At 44.3% G+C, this 27853-nt stretch overlaps 1 protein-coding gene across 3 annotated transcripts; it reads right to left on the bottom strand.

Annotated features, from left to right (window-relative positions):
• Positions 1–21: 21 nt before the first annotated feature.
• On the bottom strand, positions 22–27853 carry LOC148326208 (nuclear receptor coactivator 2-like). Of its 3 annotated transcripts, none has more exons than XM_088311682.1 (22): positions 27597–27853; positions 16001–16114; positions 15735–15907; positions 14453–14556; positions 13709–13886; positions 12854–13063; positions 12167–12268; positions 11871–12011; positions 11658–11805; positions 9496–10561; positions 8207–8498; positions 7607–7759; positions 7119–7304; positions 6480–6585; positions 6239–6407; positions 5436–5750; positions 4889–4966; positions 4538–4754; positions 3829–4036; positions 3604–3745; positions 3094–3174; positions 22–2683 (listed from the first exon to the last, which is right to left on the bottom strand). In XM_088311682.1, exons 2-22 carry the CDS (start codon positions 16093–16095, stop codon positions 2672–2674), a joined length of 4176 nt encoding a protein of 1391 aa, XP_088167808.1. In that variant the 5' UTR covers positions 16096–16114; positions 27597–27853; the 3' UTR covers positions 22–2671. The 3 variants fall into 3 exon arrangements, with proteins under 3 accessions (XP_088167808.1, XP_088167809.1, XP_088167807.1); XM_088311683.1 differs by lacking the exon at positions 27597–27853 and adding an exon at positions 22079–22328 and having other exon boundaries at positions 7119–7306; positions 7618–7759; XM_088311681.1 differs by lacking the exon at positions 27597–27853 and adding an exon at positions 22079–22327.

The following is a 27853-nucleotide window of genomic DNA, read 5'->3' as shown; positions in this document are numbered from 1 at the left end:
ATGAGACAATGTGGCGGGAAGTGTGTGAATAAAAATACATTTATTTACAGTGGCATCACTCATAAATTAACACGGCAGCGGCAGCGACAAAACAAAAGCAGCGTTAACATCCACAACTCTTGCTTCATTCAACTTTCTGACATGGATTCATATATTATTATTATTTCCATTATTATTATGATGATTATCTTCAACAACTTTTCAACAGTACGCTAAATGCTTTCCTGCTGCACAAACCAAAGAAGAAAGGAAATTTTTTTTTTAATCAAATGGAAAAAGATTTTAAAGTATAATCTAAGATTCCATCATGGAATTTACATTCATGATTTAAAATTTGATCTAGTGAGCATTAAAACATCCATAAATGTCGCATGAAACAAAACCAGAAACTTCTAAGGCATTCTTATCAAGAAAAGTACTTTGCAGAAAAAATAGCCGTCTATCATGTAAGAAAAGTCACATGTGTGTCATAAACGTTATATGAATTCATATATGACTACGTCACCGACCAAAAAGTGACATTCGGGATATTTCAATGGCTTTTGCTCGTCACGTCTTTGGACTTAAAACCAGCAAAAGAAAAAACAAAAAAACACGATTGTCCAACACTCACCATCGTTCATTTCAGTGTCAAATCATTTTTTAGGATCATCAGATAGAAAACGACAATTAAAAAAAATATTGGCAAAACGTCGACTTGGAACACATTTGGCCAATTTCTTACACATTCTGCTTCGAGAATAAATAAAACGATTTTAGTTGTTGTTCTGCAATTGTTTGCGCTGCTTTGTGCCAAGCAACCTGAAACAAAATGCAGACACTTGAAAGATCAAGTGGGCAAATTCCAAGACGACAATATTGTTGAAAATTCGACAAACACATTTTGTCAACATTCCACTTGTGTACAATTCCAAATGACTTTGGTTGTTTTCCAGGAAATAATCCTGCCACTTGACACGAAACACTCTCAAACCAAATTGAACCACTGAGAACAAAAGTGGGCTAACTCCACATATTTTCTTTCCTTCTCTTTCAATTTTCACTTTTAGTTTCGGAGGCAGTGCTCTTGTTTTCTGTATCCCATTTTTTTCCTTTTTTTTCTATTGGCTAGCATCCAACCTACAAAATCAAAGGTGATGACAGAACCTTAAAACTTAAAAACACACTCCTAAAACAGAAGTTAGCCTACTGTCAATCTCAGTGGCTCAATTGTATGCTAGCTTGCTACCTAGCCAGCAAGCTAAAAATGCTGAAAAAAATACAAAAACCTCTTTTGTCATTTTAAGACTTATGGTAGTAGCATTTTGGACCCCCCCCCCCCAACGTGTATTCATGTAAATGTGTTTTTCATCTGAGAGTATCTTGAAAACACTAATTCAATTAGCGCACGCGTTAGCATCTAAGACGGTTAAGGCTGGTGATACTACATTAGCTTCGTATTTGGTGTCAAAATGCAAACAATCAAAAAAAATTAAATGAGGACTGTCAATGATTAGCAATCAATGCCATAATTAGCCGCTAAATGTTTTGTTGGCAAAGCCAGGCCAAGGCAAAAGCCACCGAAGAACCTGCTTACCGCCCCGTCAACATTAGCGCACCCCCTGAAGACAGAGGCTGAACTAGTGAGGTGTATTTTTTGGTAAAAAATAAAAAATAAAATAAAAAATAATCGGCAAGAAATGCAAATATGTGGGGGGTCTGGTTACAAAAAAAAAGAAAATCACTGGGATGGTTCTGAAAAACAAAACCGGTCACACTTTCTGATTGGCATAAAAAATGTGAGAAGCCCCCTAAACATACAAATAAGCGGAGTTCTGGTAAAAAAAAATAAATTAAAAAAAATGTGACCTCGGTAGTTGCTGCGAATAACGAGGATTTTGTTCCAAAAACAAAATCCGTGAATTTGCCACGTGCCAAACCGCAAAATTCTATTTTTATTTTTAATGAAGCATATTTCAAGTTGTATTTTTAATATCTCTTTTTGCATTTTGCGGTCGTGAATTTCGTAGTTTCCACCCAAAATAAGATTAAACCAGTTGCTGAATTGACAGTGAACGTTTCAGAGATTTTTTTTTGCTCATGATATTCAGTTCGTGCTTCATCATCACTTGGAATGTCGTGCGACTCAACCGCCATCAGCTCTTGAACGCTCAATAATCAATATTATTGGCAGAATATTAAAAATCCAAATTGAGTTTCGGCCTGTTAGCGATGAGTTAGCCTAGCCAACGCAGCGCTGACGTTTAAATTTTAGTTGCTCAATTTTAACTCAAAATCTTGTGTTTGCTGACTTCAAACAAGTCCACAATGGCTGCTTTGTTGTTCCACTTGGGGGAAGAAATAAGATTCTTTGAAATTTCTTGGACACGACCACCACTTTCGAAAATTCTCGTTCAGTTCAAGCAGAAACGTTTTTGCTCGCAGGAGTCAGAAAGCCACAACGTTGTTGCAGTTGCATCTAGGCGTCTGCAGGTGGCAGCAGAATGCATTCCAGTGTTCGTTCAGGACCTCCGAGGGCTTGAAATATGAGGAGGGAGGCTCATGAGAGGAGATTTCCTTGCAGTCATCACTTAGGAGATTCATTCTTTATTTATTTCGGAGACAAAGAAGGGAAGCCGGCGTTCCCACTTGAATCCGAAGCTTTCGAGATCCAGATCCAAGTTCGACCGTGTCAGCAGAAGTTCTAGCAAGACACAAAAGTGGGATGAATGACACATTTGTTAGTTCCTAAATGTTCTGAGCTCCTCACTTATAAATGTGATCGCCAGGTTGTCGTCACGCTGCTGATTGAAAGAGCAAAGGAGCTCAAATCCCGGAAAAAGATGATGAAAACCGTTGGATGGGAAACAGAGCACGACTGAAAACTAAACTCCTACTCCTTGATTAGAATCAGAAAGCAGAATTTCTTTTGGATTTTTGACAAGGGTCAATGATTTTATCTGACATTTATGGACAAAGAACATGTACATTAGTACAAAATGTAAAACATTTTTGGGGTTTAAAAAACAATCTCCCGTCTTGAACATTTGTCGCTCCTCATGAGGACGGAGGAGCGACGGGGTCGCAAAAAGCCAAAACGCGACTTGCACTCACCGTTGCACAGTTGACGTCTCCTTCTGGCGACAGCATGTCCATTCCCGCCAGCTGATCCAGGATCAGATTGCCCTCGCCCACCTGGGACAAAACGCACAGTAACAGTAATTCATTTTGAAAAAACAACAACAACAAAAAAAAGCATAGACTTTACACAGATCGGATTGGCTGGATCGGATCAGAAGATATTTTGCAATGATTGTTGATTTTTTTTTTTTTTTTAATTTTTTTTTTCCCCAAAATATAAGCAAATTTTGGCAATTTTGTTGGCATGGCCGGTAAAAGGTCAACTGTACAGCAAATGAACAAGTTGTTGAAATAGCTGATCTTCTGATCAAATCGGAGATTGTTTTATTTATTTATTTATTTATTTCAATTCAATTCAATGATCGGTGACCCAAACAAAAAAAAGGGCACATTTCTGAGGAAGAAGTAACATTTTTGAGAAAGAAATGAGTAATTATCGGGAAAAGTTGTATTGAATTTTGGATGCAATAAAAAATGTCGGACCTGTTCCGAGTGCATGCCGCTGAGATGTGCCGACATGTTGTTGATGTTTGCTCCTCTGCTGCTCATGTTCATGTTGTTGTTGTTGCCGCTGTACATGCTGCCGCCACCGCCGTTGGAGAACGCAGCCTGTTGCTGGTAGACGCTGGCAAACAAAATAAAATAACATTAAAAAAATAATAATAATAATTTAAAGGAAGGCGGGGGAGGGGGGGGGGTTGTGAGTACTTGTTGGGCGTCTGCAACCATCCGTTGAGGTCGGTGCCCCCAGTGGGGTAGGGGGGCACCGCCCCTCCCTGCATTTGGCCGTGGGCCGCCGCTATCCTGGGGGACAACATGGCGCCGGGCGGCGTCCCGGAAGGACAAGCCAACACGGACGTCGAGTCTTGATGATGATGATGATGATGATGATGATGAGGATGTTGGCTCATCCCTCCTACACAATTGGAAAATATTTTACTTATTTTACTTACCTAAAATATTTTACATTTTCACCTTCCTATTTAACAATAACGTAATTCCTTGTTTATCGTGGCTTTTATGTTTCGCACCACCATCGCCAAGGACCAACCAAGAACTTTGCTATTATTAGTCTTTATTTCTTTATTAATAATAGTTGTAAAAGAGTTGGAGCAGTTATGAAAAAAAATAGATGCAATACTTGTTATGGTCACAAGAGGCCGACATTATCTGACTAATTTCTCTCTCAAATTTTTTTTTTTTTTTTTTACATATTGCTAGAAAAACTGGCCTGTTTTTGGTCTCTGGCCATATCTCACATGAAAATGTTGCTTTAGAGCAGGTGTGGGCAAACTACGGCCCGGGGGCCACATGTGGCCCGTTAAACGTTTTAATCCGGCCCGTCGAACTTGAGAAAAATTAAATGAACAAACGTTGTTAATGTTTTGTTTTCTAAATACCGTGGTCTTTCAAGTACCGTAGCTGGGCGCGACGTAGGCGAAGTGTTGCGTGGCGCTTTGAGACAGACGCGGATTGGGCCCGCTCATGGAGGCGGCGGCCATGTTGGGAGGCATGTTGACGGCCATCATGGCTCCGTGCTGGTGTTGATGTTGTTGCTGCTGCTGACGTTGCCGCAGGTGGTTGCTGAGGTACTCGCGCTGACGCTGCGCCAACATCTGCGCGTTGAACGAGCCCTGGCGAGACGCACACAAGATGGAGCCTGCTTGTCAAAGTCATCGGTCATGTCTTGTGCGTTTCGATTGATTGCACGTCAGTGGAGAAAAATCGGAATTACTGGACCGTGAAATAGCAAGTTTCAAGTTCTGACCTGGTTGGGAAGGTTGGACCTGAGAGGTAGATTCATACTGGAAACGCCAGTCATCTGGTTCATGATTGGCTGACGGTTCTATGAGGAAAAAAATCGGACCGTTAGCTGCAAAAAAAACAAAAAAAAACACTCTAAATTGTTTTACTAAAAAAAATAAACTAAAATAAAAAATCGGTAATGACAGTTAAATTTTTTTTACTTCCGTTCAGTGGACATGCTGTTGCTCCTTTTGGCCATCAGGGGGCAGAATAATACAGATTTAGGGATGTACATAGAGGAGATGCTAGTGACGGTGAGATGAAGCTTCTTGAAGCATTGAAGCTTTCCATGAAATTGGTTTGACTCGTGTCGAAGCTTCAAAGGTGCTTCAAGCCCCTCTGGCACCACCAAGTGGACATAAGTCATTTTTTACATTCCGTTTCATGATCTCAATTACGACACGTTTTTTGGAAGTATGATTTGACAAAGTGCAAATGATTTTCCTCCGGAAAAATCACAATGCAATGCAAATGTGGCAGGATTTGTATTCCTTTTTTTCATTTCTTACCAGCTGCGCTTGCAGGCGGTGCTGCAGCTGCAGCCTGAGGTTGTTGGGCTGCGGGGGCAGCTGTGGGTTGGCACCCCCAGGCCGGGGCCCACCCGGCCGGGGGCCCTGCACCCCTGGCATCCTCATCATGGGGGGGTAGCCGCCCGCCCTCTGCTGCCCCATGTGGCCGCCGCCCACGGGGGGGCAGAGGAAAGCGGCGTCGGGGGGCGGCCCGCCGTAGCCCGCGTAGTGCTGCGCCGCGTAGACGGGGGGCTTGACGGGCGGCGCCAGCGCGTCCGACGGGACGAAAAGATGTTCCTGCTCCGACGCGCCGCCCTGAGGACATTTCACACGTTGACGTCAGGCCCAAAACCTTACTTTTAAAGTCTTTTAGTTGAAACCCTAACCAGAGTCGCATTGCCTACTATTTGAAATTGAATTTTTTTGATTTGTAAAATGAATTCCAAACCTCATTGCAGGCTTCATACACTGATTTGAAACCCTAATCGTGTCTTAAAAGCCACATTTCAAACCCTAACCCTAATTGCTAAACCAGGCTTCAAACCCTAATGGGAAGCCATAAACCGAGTTTTAAACCGTAATCCAGGCTTGAAACCTTAATTTCAACCCCTAAATTTATTTTTAAACCCTAACCTAACCCTAAATACGTTTTATTCCAAAACCCAAATCCAGGTTTGACCCCAGAATTTCAAACCCCAACCTTGCCTTCAACCCTTTTGATTTCAAACCCTAACCCAGGCTTGAAAACCTCATTTAGAAAGATGACATGACATGAAGCGCACCTTTTTTCGTTTTGGGCTCACCTGTCCGGCCAGGGTGGGGATGCCGAGCATCTTGTCGAGCTCCTCCAGGCCATCGTAGTCCTTGAGGAAGGAGCACAGCTGGTTGAGGAGCGCCCCCTCGTCGGCGGGGCCCTCAGGCGCCGCCCCGCAGCAGCCCGGCCCGTCCTCCGGCGGGAGCCCGTACGGCGACCTGCGACCGGAGCCGTCCCGTTAACGTCACGTCACGTCAACTCAGGCAAGGTCAACGTTTTATCGTCCTCACCGGTTTTGGCTTCCGAAGTGCTCCATCATCATCCGGTCGGGCCATGGGGCCGTCTGATTGGGCGGAGCGTGCTGCTGAGGGTAGGCGGGATTGGGCAGCTCCATCTCTGATTGGTCAAAATTAATTCAAATTAAAACAATATTAGTTCATCGTCATTAAATATTTGGGATTCTTTATTTTCATAAAATAGCAGGTTCCTTAATTAGAATGAAAATAAACACATTAAAATAAATTCATTTAAGTCACGACATAATATGTGAATTAATCTACCGTAAATAATTCAGTGTGTTTGGATATGATAATAAAAAAAATAAAATAATTTAATTTAAATAATATAAATATTTTCATATACACTATGTACATTTAATATTTTTATTTTACAAATAACGTCATTAAATACAGTGAAAATCAGGAATCAATACATTTGAAGAAATGCTTTGTTAAAATCTTTTTTTTTTTTACAATTCATTTATTGGGAGAACAATCCAAAATATTAGCACGATAAAACCTATACATTTCATATTTTTCATTTTACACTATTTTATAAAGCATATAACTCAGTAATTGGAAATTAATACATTCCCGAAGATTCCAATTAAAAATGTGCAACGAGTCAACAAACGTGACGGCGTCACTTACCGCCGGCCATCATCTGCGTGGCCGCCACCGATCGGGACGACGCTCCCCTGGCGGGACCGGCGCCGCTGATGTTGGGGAGCATGCGAGCCGCTCGAACTCCCTGGGCCAAGGACGGCGCCGGGGGTCCTCCCGCCGGCCCCCAGCCCGGCTGCAGCGAGCCCGCCGTTGGCCCGCTGGACAACATGGCTGACAAGGAGACAACACAAGAGCACATTTTCACTTCCTTGCTCAATCACACGACACACACATCAAACGCAAATCAATCCTAATTTCAAACCCTAACGCAAACCGTGTCTTCAAACCTGAATTTGAAAAACTATAATACTTATTTCAAACCCGAACTCAGGCTTGATTTAGGTACATATTTGATTTTTGTAGGAGGGAAAAATAAAAAAAATTCAGATGAGTTTATATAAATATTTCTCGAAAAAATATTTTTCAGGGGGTAAATTCGGTTTGCTGCGTGTGTGGTTTGTTTGCCATCATGCCTTGCTGCTGCTGCTGCTGCTGCTGCATTAAGGCGTACGGCTTGTTGTTGGCGCTCCTGTGCTGCGGGCCCAACGGCCTCCCTGCGAGGCCGTCCTGCGATAGGTTCCTGGCGGGCGCCGCCCCTCCACCCGGATGGCCTGGCCTGGCGCCACCTACGGGAGGCCCAAGGAATTACGTCCAAAGTTAGTCAGAAAAAAAGTTAAGTCATGTTCAAGGGGAAGCAACATTACGCTGACCAATGTTAACATTTTCCTTCAAACCCTAATTTGAAACCTTAACCCTTGACTTGACGCCAAACCTGTCCTCTGCTGAGAATATTCATTGGAAAAAAAATCTTGGTTTTAAATCTTATTTAAAGCCCAATTTGCAAATTTGGATTGAAACCCTAATTTCAAACACTACTCTATGCTTCAAACTCTAATTTGAAACCCTAACCATAGCTGGAAGCCCTAATTTGAAATGTTATCCCTAATATTTGAAACCTTAACCCTTGCTTGGAACCCTATTTCCAAACTCTAAACCCTGTTCGAAACCCCAAACTGAATTCTTTTAAACTCAAACACTCATGTGTCACTTGAAACCCTAACCCTGGCGTGTACCTGCAGGGCTGATGGCGGGGAAGGCCGGGTGATGCGGGGGCGGGCTACCGTGGTCCCCGTGGGTGCCGTGAGTGCCGTGGGTGGCATCCATCATCTGCAGGATGTCTCCGATGACGCTCTGCTTGTCGGCAGAGAAGTCGGCGAGCTGCGCCGAGGAGGAGGAGGAAGAGGAGCCCGGACCTCCTCTGGACAGTTGCCGGGGGAACGACTGATGGTGCTGCTGCTGCTGCTGCTGATGATGATGAAGGGCGCCGCCCTGCAGGCCATCCAGAAGATCCTCCAACTCGCTGGTCTGAGGGCAAACATTTATGCACGACTTCATTTTAAACCCTCAATGAAAACCTTAACTCAGGCTTAAGAATTTTAACTTATTATTCCTTATTTGAAATCCTAACTCTAGTTGAAAATCCTAAACCAGATTTGAAACTCCAACCTGGACTTGCGACCTGAATTCAAAAATCTAAAACTAAATCTAACATAATGTGAAGCTGTTTGGAAGCATAATTAAAAATCCTAACCGTAGTTTAAAACCTGATGCAGTTTTTTAACCCAAAATTGGGACTTGAACCCAATTGCTTATTCAACCCTTAATACGGAAGTCAACCCCCAAAAAATGCAGAGTTTGACGGTGACACTTGTCCTTTCCCGGTCGAGCGTGTGACCCGACCTAGCGAGCGACCTCCCAAATGACAATTAGACAAACGTAATAAAAAGGAGATCGACTCCCAAATAAACCGGACCGATCAATTTACTGACGCGCACAAGCACGGTGGATTACGCCCCCGTGGCCGTTTGGCTGACGAATGGAGGAGGAGCTAAAAATAGAGCGGGGCCTCTAATGAGGTCGCATGTGATGTACAGTAGGACGCACAAATTGGAGGCAGTCACGCCGCTTGCTGCGTAAGCCGCTACGGACGTGCACAAAAACACAAATTATGAAGCAGAGCTCGGAAAAAAATTAAAAATAAAATAAATAAATAAATAAAATAAAATAATAAAATAAATATAAAATATATTCAATCCTGCTTTTTACGCCAACAGAAAGTGACGGCTTTCTGTTAATTTTATGACATGCATCTTTACAAATTTTTTCTCCTCGCTCCAAATACGCTCTTTGAAATGTGTTTGCATTATTTCAAAAGTGTGTTTAAAGACCTTAAATCATAAGTGGCAGAAATTCTATAAAAACATGCCTAGGACCTACTTAAATAGGACCTCTTTCAATATCATGAATTTCATGTATTGCCACGATGGAAGAGTACGGCTTTGTGTGAATTGCAAGAACTGACCTGGTCGCTAATGTTGAACGCAGGATCCAGTTTTTCCGTCTTGATGGCGGCCATCTTGGTCCCGTCACAGGCCTCCATCTTGATGGCTTTTTCCAGGATGCCGTTGTCGTCGCGGTCGAGCAGGTAGCGCAGCAGCACGTTGTCCTTTTTCTTTGGGCTCTCCGGCTCCTGCTTGACGTCCAAATCCGCCAGGGCGGCCGCGCTGTCGTCACCGCAGCCGCCCGCCGCGTCGGAGCCGGCAGGTTCCTTTCCCGTGGCCTCGGCGGTCAGCTTGGCCAACTCCACCGGCGAGCTGCTGTTCTGAAGCAGCCGGTGCAGGATTTTGTGTTTCTCCTTCAACGACGCAGAGTGGTTGGTGTGCGCCAACTGCTCGTCCGCCAGAACCCCGAGAGACGAGCACGGGTCCGGGGGTTCTAGCTTAGTGGTGAGAAGCTGCAGAAGCTGCGTCTGGCCTTTGGCGCTCAGTAGGTGGTCCGGCTCGTCCGAACTGTCCGGGTCCTGGTCCTTCCCCTGGTCTGGCTCGCCCTCCTGGTTTTGGGACGAGTCCTGCTGGTCCACGAATGTCCCCAGCAAATCGTCTTCCAAGCCAAGGTGGTCTTTCTCCTGAGAGCTGGGAAGAGGGCTGCGGAGGGCCGACTGTCCATCCGGGGACTCGGAAGTCCTGTGACCCTGGCTGAGGGCTTGAAGGGCTCCTAGTGGGTTGAAGCCACGGTTGTTGGAGCTGGTACAGACGGACCCCGGAGAATGGAGACCGCCGCCCGGTGAGAAAGAACCAGTCTGATGTTGAGGGACGTGAGGGCTGCCGTTGCTGCTGCTTGCCGCCATTCCGGGGCTGTGGTGATGGCGAGGGGACAAAACGGGCCCCCCGGAGGTGACGCTGGGGCTTCCCTGGGCCGAGGGGCTGCCGAGTTTGTGGCAGTTGGCCTGTGGCGTGGCGGCTCGGCTCGCGAAGCCGCACGAAGACGCGGCAAAGTGGTTGCCGGTGACGGTGGCGTCGGGGGAGCCGCTGGCCTTCGACATGCCGAGGCTTGTCGGGACGTCCAGAGGTATGGCGCCCATATTCTCCCTGAAGAAGAAACATAAAGTGGTTATTCTGATATGGACGTTAACGTGACGTTAACTGCTCGTCTACCAGTTATCGAGTACGCCTCACATTTCTGCGCGTTGGGTTTTGAATCGATTTGTGGCGTTTGCATGCTCTCCCGTGCTCATGTGGGTTTTCTCCCGCTAATCCTCTCACGTCCCGCAAATAAGCTTTGTGAAAAACTCTAAATTGTCCTGAGGTGCCAACTGCGAAGGCTTGCGTTGACCCCTGAGACTGTCACGCAGACGTGGGCATTGCCAGTTTTTCAGGTCGACCCACGTGGGCCCAGTCCGTCCCTCGTCGGCGACAGCCAATCAGCATCGAGAATATCATTTCCAATTGGCTGCCAACTTCCCGTTCAATTTCGGGCGTTGAAATTTTTTCTTGGGGTGCATAATGGCAAATATTGTGTTGATCAGTGAAACTCATTTTAGCGTCGTGTTTCAAATAAAATAGCCGAACTTTCTGTTCAGTTCCAAGCATGGCTCCTTGAGACTTCGGAAATCGACCAAATATTTTTAACTTTTGAGGGGGTACAATCCGATCGCTTCTGAACCAATTGGCCGACTTCCCGGGGGATTTTTTTTGGGAGTCACTTGACTGGATTGGTTTGGTCAATTTTTTCAAAAGAGCTTTTCAGATGTGATCAAGTGAAGGCACCCGGAGGATGTCGACATGAATGCAGCCAGTGAAACAAGCGCCACCACATGAAAGATTTGACTTCTAAATTGGCTTTTTCGCGCGTCACTTGCTGATCTTTGTGCACGAGTCAGAGTGCGCACTTTAAAGAGCTGGAGCATTTAACGCCTTTTTCCTGAATTAATTCCTATTTTCGATGGTCAACTATTTAACACGGTGCTTTTCATTGCTTTTGCACAGCGCAACGTTCTAAATTCATTCGCTGCCACAGATGTTCACAATGTTGCCAATTGGAATCTCGAGGTTGACTGCCAGGTCCTGAGCAGATTACATCCGCATGGCAACACATAGATGAAATCTGATTGGACGAAAAAATCAAACCAAGTGGCTTCATAGAATCTGAGTCTCCAGATGCGGATGATGTGATAGAAGACATTACCTCTGCAGGATGTGCAGGGACAGGTAGAGCTGCGGCTCGTCGGTGGCGGGCGAGCGGAACAGTTTGCTTTTGGTGTGCGCCGACACCACGGTGCCGTCGGACAGCGAGAATCGGTAGAGGGGGCTGAGAGCGTGGCCGTTCCTCAGCACTGCGGGCAGAAGAGCGACGGCAAAAGATGAGGACGAGACAGCGGGGCCGAAAGCGTCTCCTCACCATCTTGCTGGTGTCTCTTGGCGAAGGAGACGTCGCCGTCGTTCTGCAGGTGGAACCTCTGGATGCAGCGCCGCACCAGGTCCTCCCAGCCCGGCTTCATGGACGCCCGCAGCAAGCTGGTGTCCAGCGAGGTGATCTTGCCTGCGTGAAGAAATTGCTTCAGTCGCACTTGTTTGTACCACAAAAACGCCGGTTGTTTCAAACAGGGGTGTGTAGACTTTTGCTATCCGCTGCATTTCATGTGTCGCATCATATGCTACTGTTATGTCACTATGCAAGACGCCGGTGTGCGTCACCTTGAAGGTCCTGCCGCGTGGTGAAGCTCTCGTACGACGACATGGCCGCTCGCTCCTTCACCGGAAGTCTTCGGGCCACGCAGATGAGACACGATTGCAGATCTGAATGTGTGCAAAGTGGGAAATACGCAAAAGTCACTCCATCAAGCGTGCCGCTTTTGGAAAATGGCTTTTTGCGGCCTTGTGACATCACAGTAGGGTTAATTGACATCATCTACGCTGCCAAAAGGTAAGCAGAGCTGCAGTGAGTTGAGTTTATTTTTTTTTTTGGTGAGTTTCCAAAAATGGGATTTCCATGTCAAAAAAGTAAAAAAAAAAAAAATTAAAGTTGTGATTCTATTTTAAGGCCATTTTGCTTGCAGCCATTCGAGGAAATGCCCGTCAGACGTCTGAAATGAGCGCGTCAAAAGCTTTTTTTTTCCCGCAAGGATGACAAGACGTGTCATATTCTAATTAGCGCTTCCCGAAGGACAGGCGGCAAGGAAACGAGGACGGGACGCCAGAGGACAGAAAAGCCACGCAAATATCAAGGTTATTTTAGTTTCCAAAAATAACAAAATAACTCACGACTCCATTGTGTAATAAATAAAATTAATTGAAACTACATTTGATTTACATTCTCGTGTCATCATTCGCGTTACGCTACAACGCATTACTTTGCAATGCGTTTGTGTGACTTTGCGTTACCTTCGCCCTCCTCTCTCATGGATTTGGGCTCGGAGACGGCGAAGCACTGCATGGTTTCGTACTTCTGCTGCGAGGCTTCCTGCTGGTCGGTCGCCTGCCAGGCGTCCTCGCCACCGTCCGCCGTCGCCATCGCCGGTGCCGGCTTGACCAGCATGCGGCAGGTGAACGTGTGACTGTTCCTGCTGGATGGGTCGCCAACACGATGACTGACTGCACGGCAGGGACAAAAAAAGGAGGAAAAACAGCAACAAAATGTTCAAATGACTTGGTTTGAAAAATGACAATTTTTTTTCTAGAACTTTCATGTGAATTGATTTTTCTTTATTTATTTGAATTATGAAATTCAAGATTTCATTTCACATGAAAAAAGTAGTAATATTACATAATTGGTTTTATTATTATTTTTCTTAATTGATATGATTTATGAATTTATCATCAAATTTATTTTAATTTGAATTTCTTGTTAATCAGAACATTTGAAGAAAAAAATACTATGACAATAATAATTTGCCTGGGATATTTTTTTTCATTCCTTGAAAATTATGATTTTTTTTTTAAGTTTTAAATCTCAATGGAAAAATGTTGGCGGAATAAAGCCAAAATTTAAATGTGATATATTGGTCTTTGTTTTCTTTTACCTTTTATGCAGTGTTTTTTTTACTTTTGTCTTGTTTAAAAAAAAATGGTCATATTATGCACATAATACAGCAAATTTTACAAGCGGAAAGGAACAATGTCACCAAGATGAAGTTGATATTTAAATGTGACATTGCGACTTTTTGTTTTGTTCAACTTTCCTCTTCCGACATGTGCCTGAAATGAGGATGACTACGTTTGTGTTTTGCGGGCACCGACCGAGACTTTTGGGCAGCAGGTTTTTGACGAACTCAGCGTGGTCGCCGACGTGCAGGACGCTGTACACGCTGGTGTTGATCAGCTCCTCCTGCTGGTACAGCAAATACTGGCTGACGTTCTCCGACACAAACACCACGTTGCCCTCCATGTTCACCACAAAGAAGAAGCCATCCAGAGCCTTAAAAAAAAAAAAGGAACACGTTAAAAGAATGACCACACTGAGAGGGCGAGACCTCAACAACCAATGTTAAGCTGACAGACATACAGGAAGTGTCGTTCGATGATGTCATACACGCGGCGTTTACATTGCGGACAAATGTGCAATCTGGATTCGATCCGGATTCACATAGACAAAAAAAGAGACGAGGACTGGACTCGCTGCCTTCAACAAATACGGGCGCTCACTTCCTCTTTAGAATCTGATTTTCAGCAAGGTACATGCTGACACACACACACACACACACACACACACACACGCACACCCCAACACACACGCACGTTACACAAACACGCACTCGTGCACAAGCACGCACTTGTAATCAGCTTTCCAGCGAGGTTTTTATTTATACCTCAGTGCTGTGTGCCATGTTGTACATCAGCACACACCTGTGACGCCACACTGACTTTTTTATCTCCCAGCAGACAAGCGCGACTCCATTTTGGGAAAGGAAGCCAGACGCCCCCCCACAATCAGGGGATGGGGGGGAGGGGGGGGGACTCGCGCAATTCGGTCAGATCACCCACCTCCAGCATCATGGGCCCCAACGTGTCCTTGTCGATGACGCCGTGGCCGCTGGACGACACGTCGGCCTTCTGCACTTCGTCTGTGTCAGCGACCGGAGCTTTTTCTGGAAGAAAAAAAAAAAAAAAGATGAGCTGTTGCGAGTTTTACGCGTTCAGCTAGCAACGACACCCCGAACGAATCTGTTTCGCACATATGCAACAGCGAGCAAGGGGAAATTGAGTCAGGCTTTTCAGCAGGATTTTCTGTGTTTATGTACGCACACATATAAACACACGCACGTACACAATTACGCTCACACTCACACAACACTCTTTTCACACTTACAGTGACACACTTTTACACAGACTATCCCCTAACATGCGCGCACGGATGTTTAGACAATAAAACACACAAACCATCTCTAACGTCCCCACATTATCACTCACAGGTACACACTTTCATGCACACACACACACACTAAAACACACTTTATAGAGAAACAGAGACAAAATGACTCTTACAGTCACAAACACAGCAAATACACCCTCCTCACCAGACAAAAACTTTCAAGTTTTTGTAGACACACACACTTTTGTGCAGACATAAACACACTCTTACACACTTTTCATACATTCTCACACTTTTACACACACACAAAAACACACACAGTGTCGCCAACACAATCTCGCACACATTCATACACATTTTCTCTCTCTCACACACACACACACAACCTGGCTCCCAAAAAGACACGCACACACCCCCCCCCACACACACACACACACGCAAACGTGTCCCGTCTGTGCGATAAGCCCGGCTGGCATGGCCCCATGAGGTCGCATTTTTGGCATTCCCGGCGTAAGCGGCGCTCTGGTTTGTGGGCCGTGAAACATTTCTTGAGGACGCCGCCGACTGGCACCTCTAGGTCACCTGTTGCTCGACGCACGCTACACAGCGGCAACGTTTCAACGTCTTGAATCCAAACGGGCCTGCCCGCCAGTCAAGTGTGAAATTAAATTAGCCACACAAATTTTTATGTTCGATTTTCAGAAGCAAATTCCTCTTTGGGAAATTTGGCAAATTGTGCTAATTTACGTCATCAAGACTTAGCCTTTTTGTTGTAATGTTTTTGGTCATTTTTATTTAAAATTAAAGCATATATTTTCTCTATACACTATATGTATTTTTTTTTTCCCCGATGAAGTCGCAACTCCGGAGCCCCGCCGGCAACACGTCAGGAGGGAACGCGTCATCACCTCGTTGCGTATGCCATGATGCGCACGTGTGTCTTTGCGTACGCACCGTGCTCTTTGATGTGTCGTATCTGCTTGACCGTCTCCTTGAGGATGGCACACTTGTCGGGTTTGACGTTGAGGTCGTCCATGTCGTTGATGTTGGCGAAGATGAGTTCGGCCAGCTCTTCGATGTACTTGTTCTCCTGCTCGCGGTTTCGTCGCTCCGTGCTCCTCTTGGGGCTAACGATGTAAACGCACAACAACGCCACTCATTGAAACATAGCACATGTATAATTCTATTTGCAGCGTTTGTGTGAGGAGCAAATTTCTCACCTGGGCCCGAGCATGTCTGAGGGGCAGTCCTTCCTCTTGAGGGACTCGGGCCCCCTGGTGGGCTCGGGGGTGGAGTGCCCCCCGCCGCTACTCATCTTCAGCAGATATCAGCGCCTGCGGGGCGGGGGAGACGACAAAGCAGGGGGGGAAAAAAAAGATGATTGCCAGACTACCAAAGCCGTAAGGTAAGCAGAGCTGCAACGTCCGCGCCGCTTTGAGTCAGCTCGGAGAAGAAAGAGATGATTTTGACTAGAACTTTTCAGTCTACTTTTTCAAAAAATAATTACAACACGGGAGCTGTAATTAAACACTTTCCATATTGAGAAATATAAATGAGCAGGAAATTAAAACTTGAATTAAAACACATAAACACATCAATTAACCAATTAATTGATTAAATATTTCAAAACTGAGACATTTTATTTTGATTCTCTTATTTATGACTCAGTAATGAAGCAATTATTTCATATGACTATTAATGTGTAACTAAATATTAAAATTGCATTTAGAATATGTCAAGTAACTGCTTAATGATAAAATTCTATCTTATATTTCGTGGGTGCTTTTGGTTAAATGCAACTAATTGTAATTAAATTCTCCTGTTGAAATTGGACTGAATGAATTTGATTACAATCAACCAGCCAACTAGTTCAGAAAATAGTTTTCATTAACAGTAAATAAATGTGCTAATTACACCATGAGCTAAATGAATAAAAGTTCATCCATTCAATCTAACCAAAAGGGAGAGAGAAAAAAAAAGAAAAGAAAAGGAGGCCTGTTGCTCATGTAAACGGTCTCGACGTGGTCCAGGGTCATACTTCAGAACCCCCCCCCCCTACCCCCCCCCCCCCCTCCCACCACCACCACTCAAGGAGAACCGTCTTGAGCGTCACCTGACTGTTACATAAGCGTCAGCTCGGCGGGGTCAACGCCAAGCAGATGAAGGCAGAAAGGAGGGATCAGGAAGAAGAGAGAAAGAAAACATGTCAGGTAACCGAGAAGATGGAGTCGAAAAACACGGCAGAAACATGTCGGGGAGAAAACAGCAGGAGAGTCATCTGTCACTCTAAATGAATAATTAGGCCCCGAGGAGGAGGAGGAGGAGCGTGGCCTCATTACGGGAGGAAGAAGAGGAGGAGGGCAAAGATGGAGGGATGAAAAATGGAGGGGAGCTGGGAAAAAAATAACAACAGGTGGTCTTAGGTTGAATATCAGGAACAATTGCGCAACAATTACGATTGAAATAAGCAACACACGCACACACGCACAACATGCTACATTGAGAGCTCAAAATGGATAGGAAAAGTCAACACACCCCTATTTAAAAAAGATTTCGCCTTTCATTTGGCATCTGACATGTACATCAAATTCTCCATTTCATCCCTTCCAGAGTAGAAAAAAAAAAAAGAAGCAACTGAGAAAAGTGTGCACACGACTGGCGAGACATCGAACGCGCCGCTGGTTCACGCAAGTTCCGATGTTTTAGCAGACAATAGTGTGAACATGTGATTCATTTATGATTTAATCTTAAGCAATTTGTGTCGCTTTTGAAAACATTCTCTCACAAGGCGTTGATGAGGCTGGTGAAGCTAAAAAAAAACAAAAAAAAAAAACAGTGGGCTTAATACACTGCCCTCCATTTTTATTATTTTTGCCATGTCTGGTAAAGATTTTTTTTGTTTGTTTTTTTTTAAATGCTGACTATTTCACATGTGATGTTTTTGTTTTTTTTTTTCTCCGCTAAATTGAGTTGTGTCGTTTGTAGGATACATTAATGCTGCAGAGTGGAGCCGATTCGAAAATGAGTTCTCTTGGTCTCGTTTTTTTTTTTTTTTTTTTTTTTTTTTTTTATGACACAAGAATCTGGCTTTTGAACTGGACTTTTTCCATCCTATGTAAATTTCTTCACATTATATTACATTCGGGTTACATACATTCTGTATGATACTTTTTGCAGTGTGGAACATCAAAAGTGAATTTACAGAAGTAGTAATAATGAAATGAAATAAGTAAGACGGCTGTTTGGTCCGTCAGAGGCATATAAACATTAAAAACATAAATGTAAACGCGCTACATTGGAGCAGAGCGATTTAAATCCAGCAAATCCAAATTTTGAGTCGCTGTCTGGCAAACGTACGGCACGAGCGCCGTTAACAAGATAAAAACACAGCAGGAGTTGGCCAAGCTCGCTCGCTCGTTTGGTTGCCCGGGGAGACGCGGGACACTTAGCAGCTTGTTATCATCCTTTAGCTTGAATTCTATAACGGCCCGGCTGGCCCCCTCGCCAACAGTCGGATCAAAATGGCTGCCTCCTTTGCATTAGCATCGGACAGATGCACATCTACATTTTGAATGATTTTTTTTTTTTTTTTTAAATCTGGTCCACTTCCTGCTTTTTCACAGTTGTCACGTTACGAGACAGACGGAGGGAAGATGATGGCCAAAAAGTGTGATCTCCTGAAGACGTGCAGGCTTCCGTCAAGGCCGCAATGCGTTCGCAGGCCGCCAACGTGGAGAAAATTGAATAGTCGCGATTAGCAACGCCGCCTCATCGAGTACCAGCGTACGCCAGCGATGTGTCGCCGTGCGCGTGTGTGGACGTCAGGTCAGAACAGTTTGTCATGGCTGCTTGATGCCACTGGCTTTATGGTCAGTGACGGTTGCCGTGGACAACGTACATTATTGCAGCTGTTGACGGGCGAGCGTGGCGGCGGCGGCGCGGTGAGCGGGACGCCCCACACACACACACACACCCTCCCGCCTGTCACCGGGGAGGCCGCTGTTCAATTCCCCGACGAGGGATTGAATCATTTCAAGAGCCAGTAAACACTTGACTTGGGGAACAACGGGTCAGATAGTCAATGTGGACGTGGGACCGGTTGCTATGGAGATGTCCCACAGTTGAGGTGCAAGGCATCCCAACTCCAGAGGTAATCTGCAAGCTGAAGGAAGTCAAATTGAAGATTTTGTGGGAATAAAATGCGGCATACGAGCATGATGGGCTTGTCTTTCATGAGGAAGCCCACCAAATCGAGTCCAAAATTCTTGGACAATTCTGAAGCCAATTTCACTTGGCAACATGAAATTTGGGAGGCACGTCTATCATCAGTAGAGCCACAAAAAAAAATTCTCAGGAAGATAAAACACAAAAACTATTTTGTGCGACCAAAATTGACGTTTAGTTGCTCAAAATATTCATTTTCATCATTGCAAAATGTGATGACCGGCCACAGACCAGGAAACTGTCTCGTACGAAAATGAATCCAGTTTCATTTGGCAACATGAAATTTGATGCACTCATTTATCATAAAAAGACGCGCAAAAACATCTCAAGAAGCTGTGTCGGAAAAGACACTGAAAGTTCGTCGTATTGGTTTTAAACAGCCACTATTCCGTAATATCTTTGTGGTCTTCAAATTCAAACTTGTCAGGTGCCATTTTCAAGGACAATTATATTCTTAATTTAGGAAAATGTCTTTGAAGACTTTTTTTAGGAGTTCACCGAGTACATACAAGCTCTTCTGGGAAACATTAATTCCACTCCGGTACTTTAGGTGGCGATATACGAGGTCGGCCAAGCAACCGAAAGGTAAGAAAACACAAACGTTTTGGGAAAATTCTGCCTCAGAAGCCAGTTTCGCTTTCACACTAATCGGGTGGGCATATGCATCATGAGCAGACCCACCAAAAATAATGTCAAAAATCTCTGGCCAGAAAGAGACTTTCAAGTGGACACTGAATGCACCATTTTCCAACATTCACTTCATTTTGTCTAATTGCGACCAAAATTAAAGCATGTCAGCAAGGCAGCTGAGTAATTGCCCCCATTAAAAAAATTTTTTTTTTTTTTTAAATCTGTTTTCACATGTGAGCGGAACATAGCGGCAAAGTGGGCTGACCCGCCACCAAACAGGAAACGAATAATTCATCTGCAACTGGATTTGAAGAGAATTCAGCCCCCGAAGCGAGTTTCACTCAGCCACATAAAATTTGCAATTCATGTGCGGAGACTTCACCAGACCCACATTAAAAAAAATTTTTTTAAAAATAAAAAAAAAAAAAACAGCCTCAATAGCATGTCTGAAAAGACACAGGAAGTCTGCCACTTTGGAGTGAAGCGGCCAATCTTGGAAATGAATCAGGAAACACTGCCGTGTCGGTCTGCCGTTGTCATGTCGATCAAGCCGAAAAGCCACCGTGAGGATCCGCGGCAACATTGCATGTTCCCCCCCGAAACACCAAATTCAATGGAAAATTCCGTTCGAGGCATCGGACAGGCAAACAAACCACAAAGTCACGCACAAACAAACGCGACGGTGCACGGAATGTTTGCCGTCTTGTCGCTTTTGTTGTCTCCACCTGGCAGCCGAGTCATTTCTGTCCGGTTGTTGTCAAAGCTCGCAAAGACTCGCGACGCTGACGCGGGAAGCAAACCTGACAGGGAAGTTTCATCGGAGACGCAGCGGCACACAAAACACACAACGACCACTCGACGGGTAAACGCTAAGAGTAAACTGCACGAGTGAACGCTCCTCGCTCTGCATGTGCATCCAGTGGGAGAAAAAAAAAAAAAAAGCAGTGAAGCTTTTAAGATCTTTAAGTTGTCGCCAAACTTGCGGCAACAGCAAATACTAAAACACACTCAAACAAAGTCCATTTTGGAAGTCGACCAAAAATGAGTGTCAACCACTAAGCTGGAACCAAACGAAAACAGCATACGTCTCAAGATGATGCAGAGAATCGCAAGTGGCCGTGATGCAAGTTGACAGTAACAGTACAGCGGAAGCGAACATCGGTTGCCACGTACACGAGGAGCAAGGCCGTTCAGGGTTTTGGCCTCACTTAGGAATGGCAAAAAAAAAAGAAAAAGTGGAGCAGAAAAAATAAATAAATAAAGATAAAGGACCATCACAGGGTGAAGATTTGTTAAGATCCGTTTGAGCGGTTTAATACTTTAAGAAAGATCTTCTTTATCTAACCATTACATTACATGCGTGCGTGTCTTTAAAGCAAAAACACCGGAACAAAGAGCGTCCCCTCACAAGCTCAAATTCCACCGTTTTGCTTTTACAGCTGATGCCTTTTTCCGTGCGTGCATAACAATTAGCATGTAGTCGAACCAGCAGAACAACACGGACACATTAAGACAAATATCTGCAAGCAGCATAAAGACACACAAACAAATAAAAGCGAGGACAACAGTAGGCAGTATTTTTTTTGTTAGGATGCTGAGAAATGATGACTGTGCATTCTTCATTTGAAACCAGGCAGCCCCCCCAACCCGCACAAACACACACACGCGTACACACGCACACAGTCATTCAAACACAAATGTAGTATAGCTGTTATTACAATGTAACCAATGTGTTATTACAATTTTTAATACAATCACACTTTATCCATGTTATTCGCGTACAAACCAACACAGTCATTTCAAGTTAACTAATTGTAAATAATTGTAATAATGCGGTAATAACTATGTCATTACAACTCTATTACTATTATACTACATCTTACTCAACAGCTCTGTGGGCTTTCTAGTTCACTTTCAAGTGCGGTATTAATTGTTGTGAGACTGTGATAAGCAAGTTATTACGAGATTCATGACAATTACACTACATATGTGTGGTTTTCCAATGTTGGCTCTGTGGGCTCACTTCACAAATAAACACACACGCACATGCACACACACACTTGGATTTCAAGTATGGTACAGATGTCATGACACTGTAGTTAGAGTCTTATTACAATGTGTATTACTATTACACGAGATGTGTTGTTTCAATGGCTCTGTGTGTTCACGTCACACAGACACACGCACATGCCGGGTGCACATACTCAGGGAGCATGGAAGCTCAAAGTCCAGCTCAAATCATCCACAAACCAGCAGCATGCAACAATGTTCACTTCTCGCTCGATAGGCCACAGTCAGTGACAGACATGATAGGCCAAACAACTAATTGCAAATTTGAAGTCAATAACAAGCACCAAAAAGTCAATGGTGACATTTCTGCATGGGCTTTTTACACGTCACCAAACGCGTCAACTCCCAAAAAGTAGAAAAGAGTCGAATCTCACCTGCGCTTAGGGTTGATCCAGTCCATGACCAGTCCATCCTGAGGCGACCATTCCATAACCAGTCACAGGCTAACGCAACAACAACAACAACATGCACTGGCCGGAATGTGTCCACTGCTTTCCCTGTGTGAGATTACCACTTGCAGTGTACGCGTGTGTGTGTATGCGTGTGTGTGTGTGTCATCCCCACTAATGACAGCTGACAAACTACATGCTACAAATCCTCCCTCCCTCCCTCGCTCTCTCTTGCTCTCTCAACCCTCCCCCATCACGCTCAGTCACATGCTACTCCCATAGTGTGAGAACACACACACGTACATGAACACACAGTCCCCGCCCACCTATTAGACACACTCACTTCATCTCAGCCAGTATGAACGCTTCCCTCATTCACTTTCATTTCGTTTTATATTGGTAAAAACTACAATACTAGTTAGGAGGGCATATATGTTATTACACTGTAGTAAGAGTGTTATTACATGGTACCCTAGTACCATTACAGTAGCTACAGTATGTTACTCCAACAGCTTCGTGCGTTCAGTTCAAGCGCACACACACACACACGCACACAGTCATATCAAGTCAAGTGTGGTATGACAACCATTATGACACTGTAATAAGCGCGTTGTTACAAGGTGTATTATGATTACACAGTCAACAGCCGCTGATGGGTCTTAGGGACCTGGTCAGCACGCCCCTAGCAAAAATCATCGTATAATTTACATTTACATTTTTTTTAACAAACTCATTAAAGAAATTCTTATTTAAAAAAAGCACACGGTTTCCACTAAGCAAGGGGCAATAAATCCTGTTAAAAAAAAAAAAAGGCTCCCAAAAATATTCAAACGAAATATTTAAACTATTGGCAGGCAGTGTGCGTGCTAGCCGCATCTTGTGAAACGTTAACAGCGGGAATCGACATGCCACACCTCCCGGCATGGAACTTGGGGGCGGAGTGCACGTGATACGTTTTCACAAGCTCACCTTCGGCGTTAGCGGGACGCGGACCCTCGATAACAAAAACACAACCTGCTGCGTTTCCCACACTCGGCAGGACCCGGCGGCGCTGTGGTGCCGCTCCGAGGTTCAGCTTGTTCCCACTGTCGTTGTTTCACGCACTGACAAACGGACAGTTCAGCAATTTAAACCCCCCCACTCCCTCTCCCCCCCAAAAAAACTTGCATGCGTGTATGTTTTTATTTGAACAGCTGAAGCGATGTCGAAACTGCAACGCGCGGCGCGCGTCCACCTGCTGGATGAGCAGGCAGGAAGTCACATGACCTCCCCAATGAGTCACATCCTGTCGCCCGCAACCTCTTCCTCCGTCACGCTCAACGCCTTACCAGGTCAATTGTCATAGAATTCATGTTGAATATTGTGCAATTTCACCAAGCCTGTCAAAGTCACTGTTGCTGGGCTGCGTGAAAGGTACAAACACAAAGTGGAGGGACGAAGGAAACTCGGCTCCACATTTTTATCTTCCTTTGTGAGGTCATTTTTTTCTACTTTTAGTTGACACCCAATATGATTTTAGCCTGTTGAACAATGCTTGCCAATGCTATCTTTTGCCCGGGTTGCTTTTCTGCGTGAAAGGTAGACGAACAAAACGCGGAAAACTCGACGCGCCACATTGTTGTGAACTCATTTGAGTTCACATTCAGTTTTATTTTAGCTTCTTTTATAAAGCCAGCTTATACAGAATTGCTGTTCTGCGTGAAAGGTACCGGCGCAAAATGGGAGGGGGGGGGGGTAACTGTCTGAAAGGGGATAGGAGAAAGTTAGAAAGAAATTGAACTGTTTCTGTTTACGTTCACGAATGTACTTTGAGAGTTTGAGGCCAAAAGGTTGCTGTTTGTCAAACTGCAATATTTTTCCTCACGATTACGATACCGTCACAATCATCGAGGCACCATCCTGCGCCTCGCTCAGCATGAAAGGTAACACGGCAAATGGGAACGATGGCAAACATTTTCAGCCTTAAAAAAAGAAGAAGCGGGCCTTTTTTTTTCTTGTGAGCAGCCTCTTCCCGAACATCTGCTCGCTTGCCCCGCTCACGCCCTGTTTTCAAGCGAGCATGTGTGTGAAATGAAGTGAAGCCATCAAGCCGTTGGAATACACACAATGAATACACGTTTATTACATTGTAGTAACAGTTGTAACACACTCGACTTCATTTTTTTTTTTCTTTGTGTGTGCATGAGTCGAACTCAGCAGGCCGAAACCACTTTAAGAGGCAGCTGCCACCACCAGTGCACACTGCTCTTACATTTGTGTGTGAGGCCATCTGTGTGTGTGTGTGTGTCAGCTGATTTTTAACCTGCAAACTAACACACACACACACACACACACCCCCACATGCACATGCTCCACAAAGTGACTCAACAGGCTTTGTGTGTTTGCAAAGTGAGTGTCAAACCAATAAACACATTTGTTATATTTGTGTGACACTAAACAACCACAAGTATGCTATTTGATAAACAAAGAAAAAAAGAAGAAGAAATGTCGAGATAGCGTTTCCGAAATCAGTTTAGCTTAATGCTAACAAACACTGCAAAACGTCATCGATTGGCTAACAAATAGCATCGATGATGGAGTTATATCGTTAGAACCCCTCGTGGCTATTTGAACACGAGCATCATCGCGTGTGTGTGTGTGTGTGTGTGTGTGTGTTTTTGTTGTGGGGCCTGGAATGGTTTCATGGCACTCCCAGCTAACTTTGCACTCTCGTTGACCCACGTCACTCACCTTTCACCTTTCAAAGTCACACACATTCAAAAGTCACAGACACGACCGCAAATTGACAAAACCTAACGTGCATATTTTGGATTGGTATTTTGCAGAAAGATTCGAAATTTAAATAATTAAATAAATATTGTGTCCCGCTATTTTAGCTTGGTGGAAAAGCGATACATCCATTTTTGGGCTCGGGGTTGAATTCAGCACCTGTGCACTTTTTTGTGAACCCACTCCTGTTTTTCATGCAAAATGTATGCCCCGCCCTCTTTTTTTAAGAGTTTTTGCGGGTTATAAAAAAAAAAGTCAATGAATTCATAATGGGCGTTAAAACTTTTGCAATTGGTGCTCGGGCCAGAAATATTTCGACTGCATTTGTCATTTATGAGAAGTTTTGTGATAATATGGAAGCCAAATTTGAAGATAATTTGAAAGCCGATAAGATCCATTTGTAAAACTTTGGATTTTACTCCTTATGACGACAACAAGGAACGGGCCAATCATACGCACGGCAGCATTTGTCATTTGGGAAAACTTTCGCTCTGCTGTTTAGGCCCAGTCCACTTTTTAGAATCATTTACTAAATATGACCACGAGCAGTTGACAACATTTGTCATTCTGAAGAGATTTTGTGCTCATTATTTTGACGCACGCACAAAAAATATATATAAATATAAAAAATAAATAAAGTTAAAAAAAACGCAAGGATTTGAAAGACTGGACTATGGGCAATTTTCAAGCACAATTGTCCCATGCAAGACATTCCAAGAATCCTCGACACGCTTTCGTAATGGCACTCATCAAAATGAAACATTAGTCCAGAATTACATAACTGAAAGCTACTCTTCCCAGCTACCTCCAAACATCCGTTGCTAGTGATGATGGCACAACTTAAAAAAATACAATTATAAAAAAAATTATAAAATAAAAACAGCATTGAATCGGCAGACGGACGTTGCCTCGGTGGCATCGCGACGGGCAAAGTAGGCGGCAGGAAAGGTAGGAAGGTAGGAGGGACGGAAGGAATGAGCGTCGCCACAATTAGCTGGGGCCCAAAGCTTGTTATGCTATTAGCTTGCATTAGCGCGCCGCCGCCACCCCAAGCACGTCACGGCTTGGGCTAACCAAATTAGTGCTCGTTATGTAACAGGCGAGATTTAGATTTGGTTTTGCACACACTGCGCTCGGCGCCTGCAGGCATTAAAACTGCAAACATAAAAAACAGCAATAGGAGATTGTCAAAGAAGAATTGACTAATTTCACTAGATAGAGTAGAGTACGTACGACTTACACCCCCCCCCCAAAAAAAAACAAAAAAAAAAACAATTGAAAATCTCAAAGAGGGCACAAAGTGCAGCCAGTACCGTGTCGCAATCCATCCTCTCAAAGTTCACGTTTGGGCTGCTGAGAAAAGCAAATAATCCCAAAACAGTCCAAAAAGTCACACAGGTCCAACACTGCCCGATAACATATCGCCGTAGGCGCAGTGTCACGTTGGCCACAAACACAACACGATGGCAAAAACGGTCAAATATTACTTCTGCTCAAATGTACATTTTTCTTTCGCTCCAAGACAAGTTTAAAACAAGAATTATTCAGCTTTTAAGTTACCTAATTTATTTTGTGGGGCTTACTAGATGAATGTTGAAATTAAAACGCAACTTTCACACAATTGCACATTTTTCTCCAATAGAAATGTTTAAAGCAAAGACCGTGCAGCCTGAAAACAGCCCAAGATTTCGTACAAGCTGAATGTTGGCATTAAATTGCAATTTTCACACAATTGTTTATTTATCTATATGTTGGGGAAAATAACTTTCAATTACACGTTTTTCAACTGTTTGGCAGAAAAACACAACAAATTAAAGGCCTTTTGCAATGTCTGTATTGCTGTTGCACATTCCACCTCCCCTGGCTTGTATATTTGCACTCAATATGAATATTCACATTTTGGAACAAATGCAAATATTGTATTGTAGAGACAATAAAAAGTCAAGTTAGCATAATATTTGTTTTGATTGCACAAATTACACTTTCTATAAATCGAGAATATTGGGCAGCTATATATTTTTAAAGAATTGTGTAATATTAAGAAACTATTTTTTAAATGCCTTTATTTTGAAACTACACCACCGGAAATGTGACGTATTTAAACGTTGACGCCGTTCGCACGCAAGAGCCACTTGAAACCGACACGGTGCGACCAAAATACGTTTTCGACACAGTTAACCACCAAAATAATAATAACAATAATTCAAGTTGGTCCTCGTTTACAGGTTGTGACTTTTGATTTGTACTTTTCAAATTAAAGTCGATGAAATAGAGGCGATGGGGGACGTTGGGTTGCTGTGTTTTCGGAGGATGTTTTATCGGTTAAATTATTCAGTTGGTCAACTTAAAATTGGCGAAATAAAGTCGCTTTCCATCATTTTTTGTCCTCCATCCTGATTGGTCCTCACCCGGCAGCAAGCGCCTCTTTGCCGCTAACACGCAAAACAGCGTCGCGGGTCGCTCGGAGCCTTTTCGCTCTTTTTGACTCCGCAAAGCTGCAACCGTGACCCGTTCTAGAAACAAGCAGAACACGAAACGCGCTTCTAGTTGGATTGTTGAAGACTCGCGCGACGGTAACAGCGATTGCAAATCGAGCGCACCTCCTGTCAAAGTGGGGAAGGTGATATGCAAAGAGCAGCAACAGGGTTGAAAAATGTGGCACGAACAAGCGTTTGTGGCTTCGCGTGAGTTAAAGAGCGTCAACTGCAGAACTGGGACTCGACCGGAAACTTACCTGACAGCTGAGCCTCTGAGGTCTCGCGCAGAGCGGGATGGACGAGCCGCAGCCGCTTGGTACGTGTGCGGCGCCGCCATGTTGGGAAGGTATAGACGTCCGGACAGTACTCAAGCTTGCCTGTCTGTCTGTCTCCCGCCTGCCTGTCTGTCTGTGTATTGCCACAACCCCCTTCGTTCGCCCCTTCTAATCCTCCTCTTGCTCTTACAGACCACCCCCAGCCGTCAATTTACTAGGCACAGGCACAGTGTCCAGTG

Source organism: Idiotropiscis lumnitzeri, chromosome 12, assembly GCF_059441095.1.
Source record: "Idiotropiscis lumnitzeri isolate Australia: NSW breed Sydney's pygmy pipehorse chromosome 12, RoL_Ilum_1.0, whole genome shotgun sequence".
Taxonomy (NCBI): domain Eukaryota; kingdom Metazoa; phylum Chordata; class Actinopteri; order Syngnathiformes; family Syngnathidae; genus Idiotropiscis; species Idiotropiscis lumnitzeri.
This window is presented reverse-complemented; position numbering and strand designations above follow the sequence as displayed.

What these genes read in the sequence shown, in the direction of transcription:
- LOC148326208 (XM_088311682.1), bottom strand. Translation starts at nt 16,095, where the DNA reads ATGAGTAGCGGCGGGGGGCACTCCACCCCCGAGCCCACCAGGGGGCCC. An exon ending in ACGACACATCAAAGAGCACG is followed by an intron (nt 14,557 to 15,734) that starts GTGCGTACGCAA and finishes TTTTTCTTCCAG; the next exon opens with AAAAAGCTCCGGTCGCTGAC. An exon ending in TCCCCACCCTGGCCGGACAG is followed by an intron (nt 5,751 to 6,238) that starts GTGAGCCCAAAA and finishes AAATGTCCTCAG; the next exon opens with GGCGGCGCGTCGGAGCAGGA.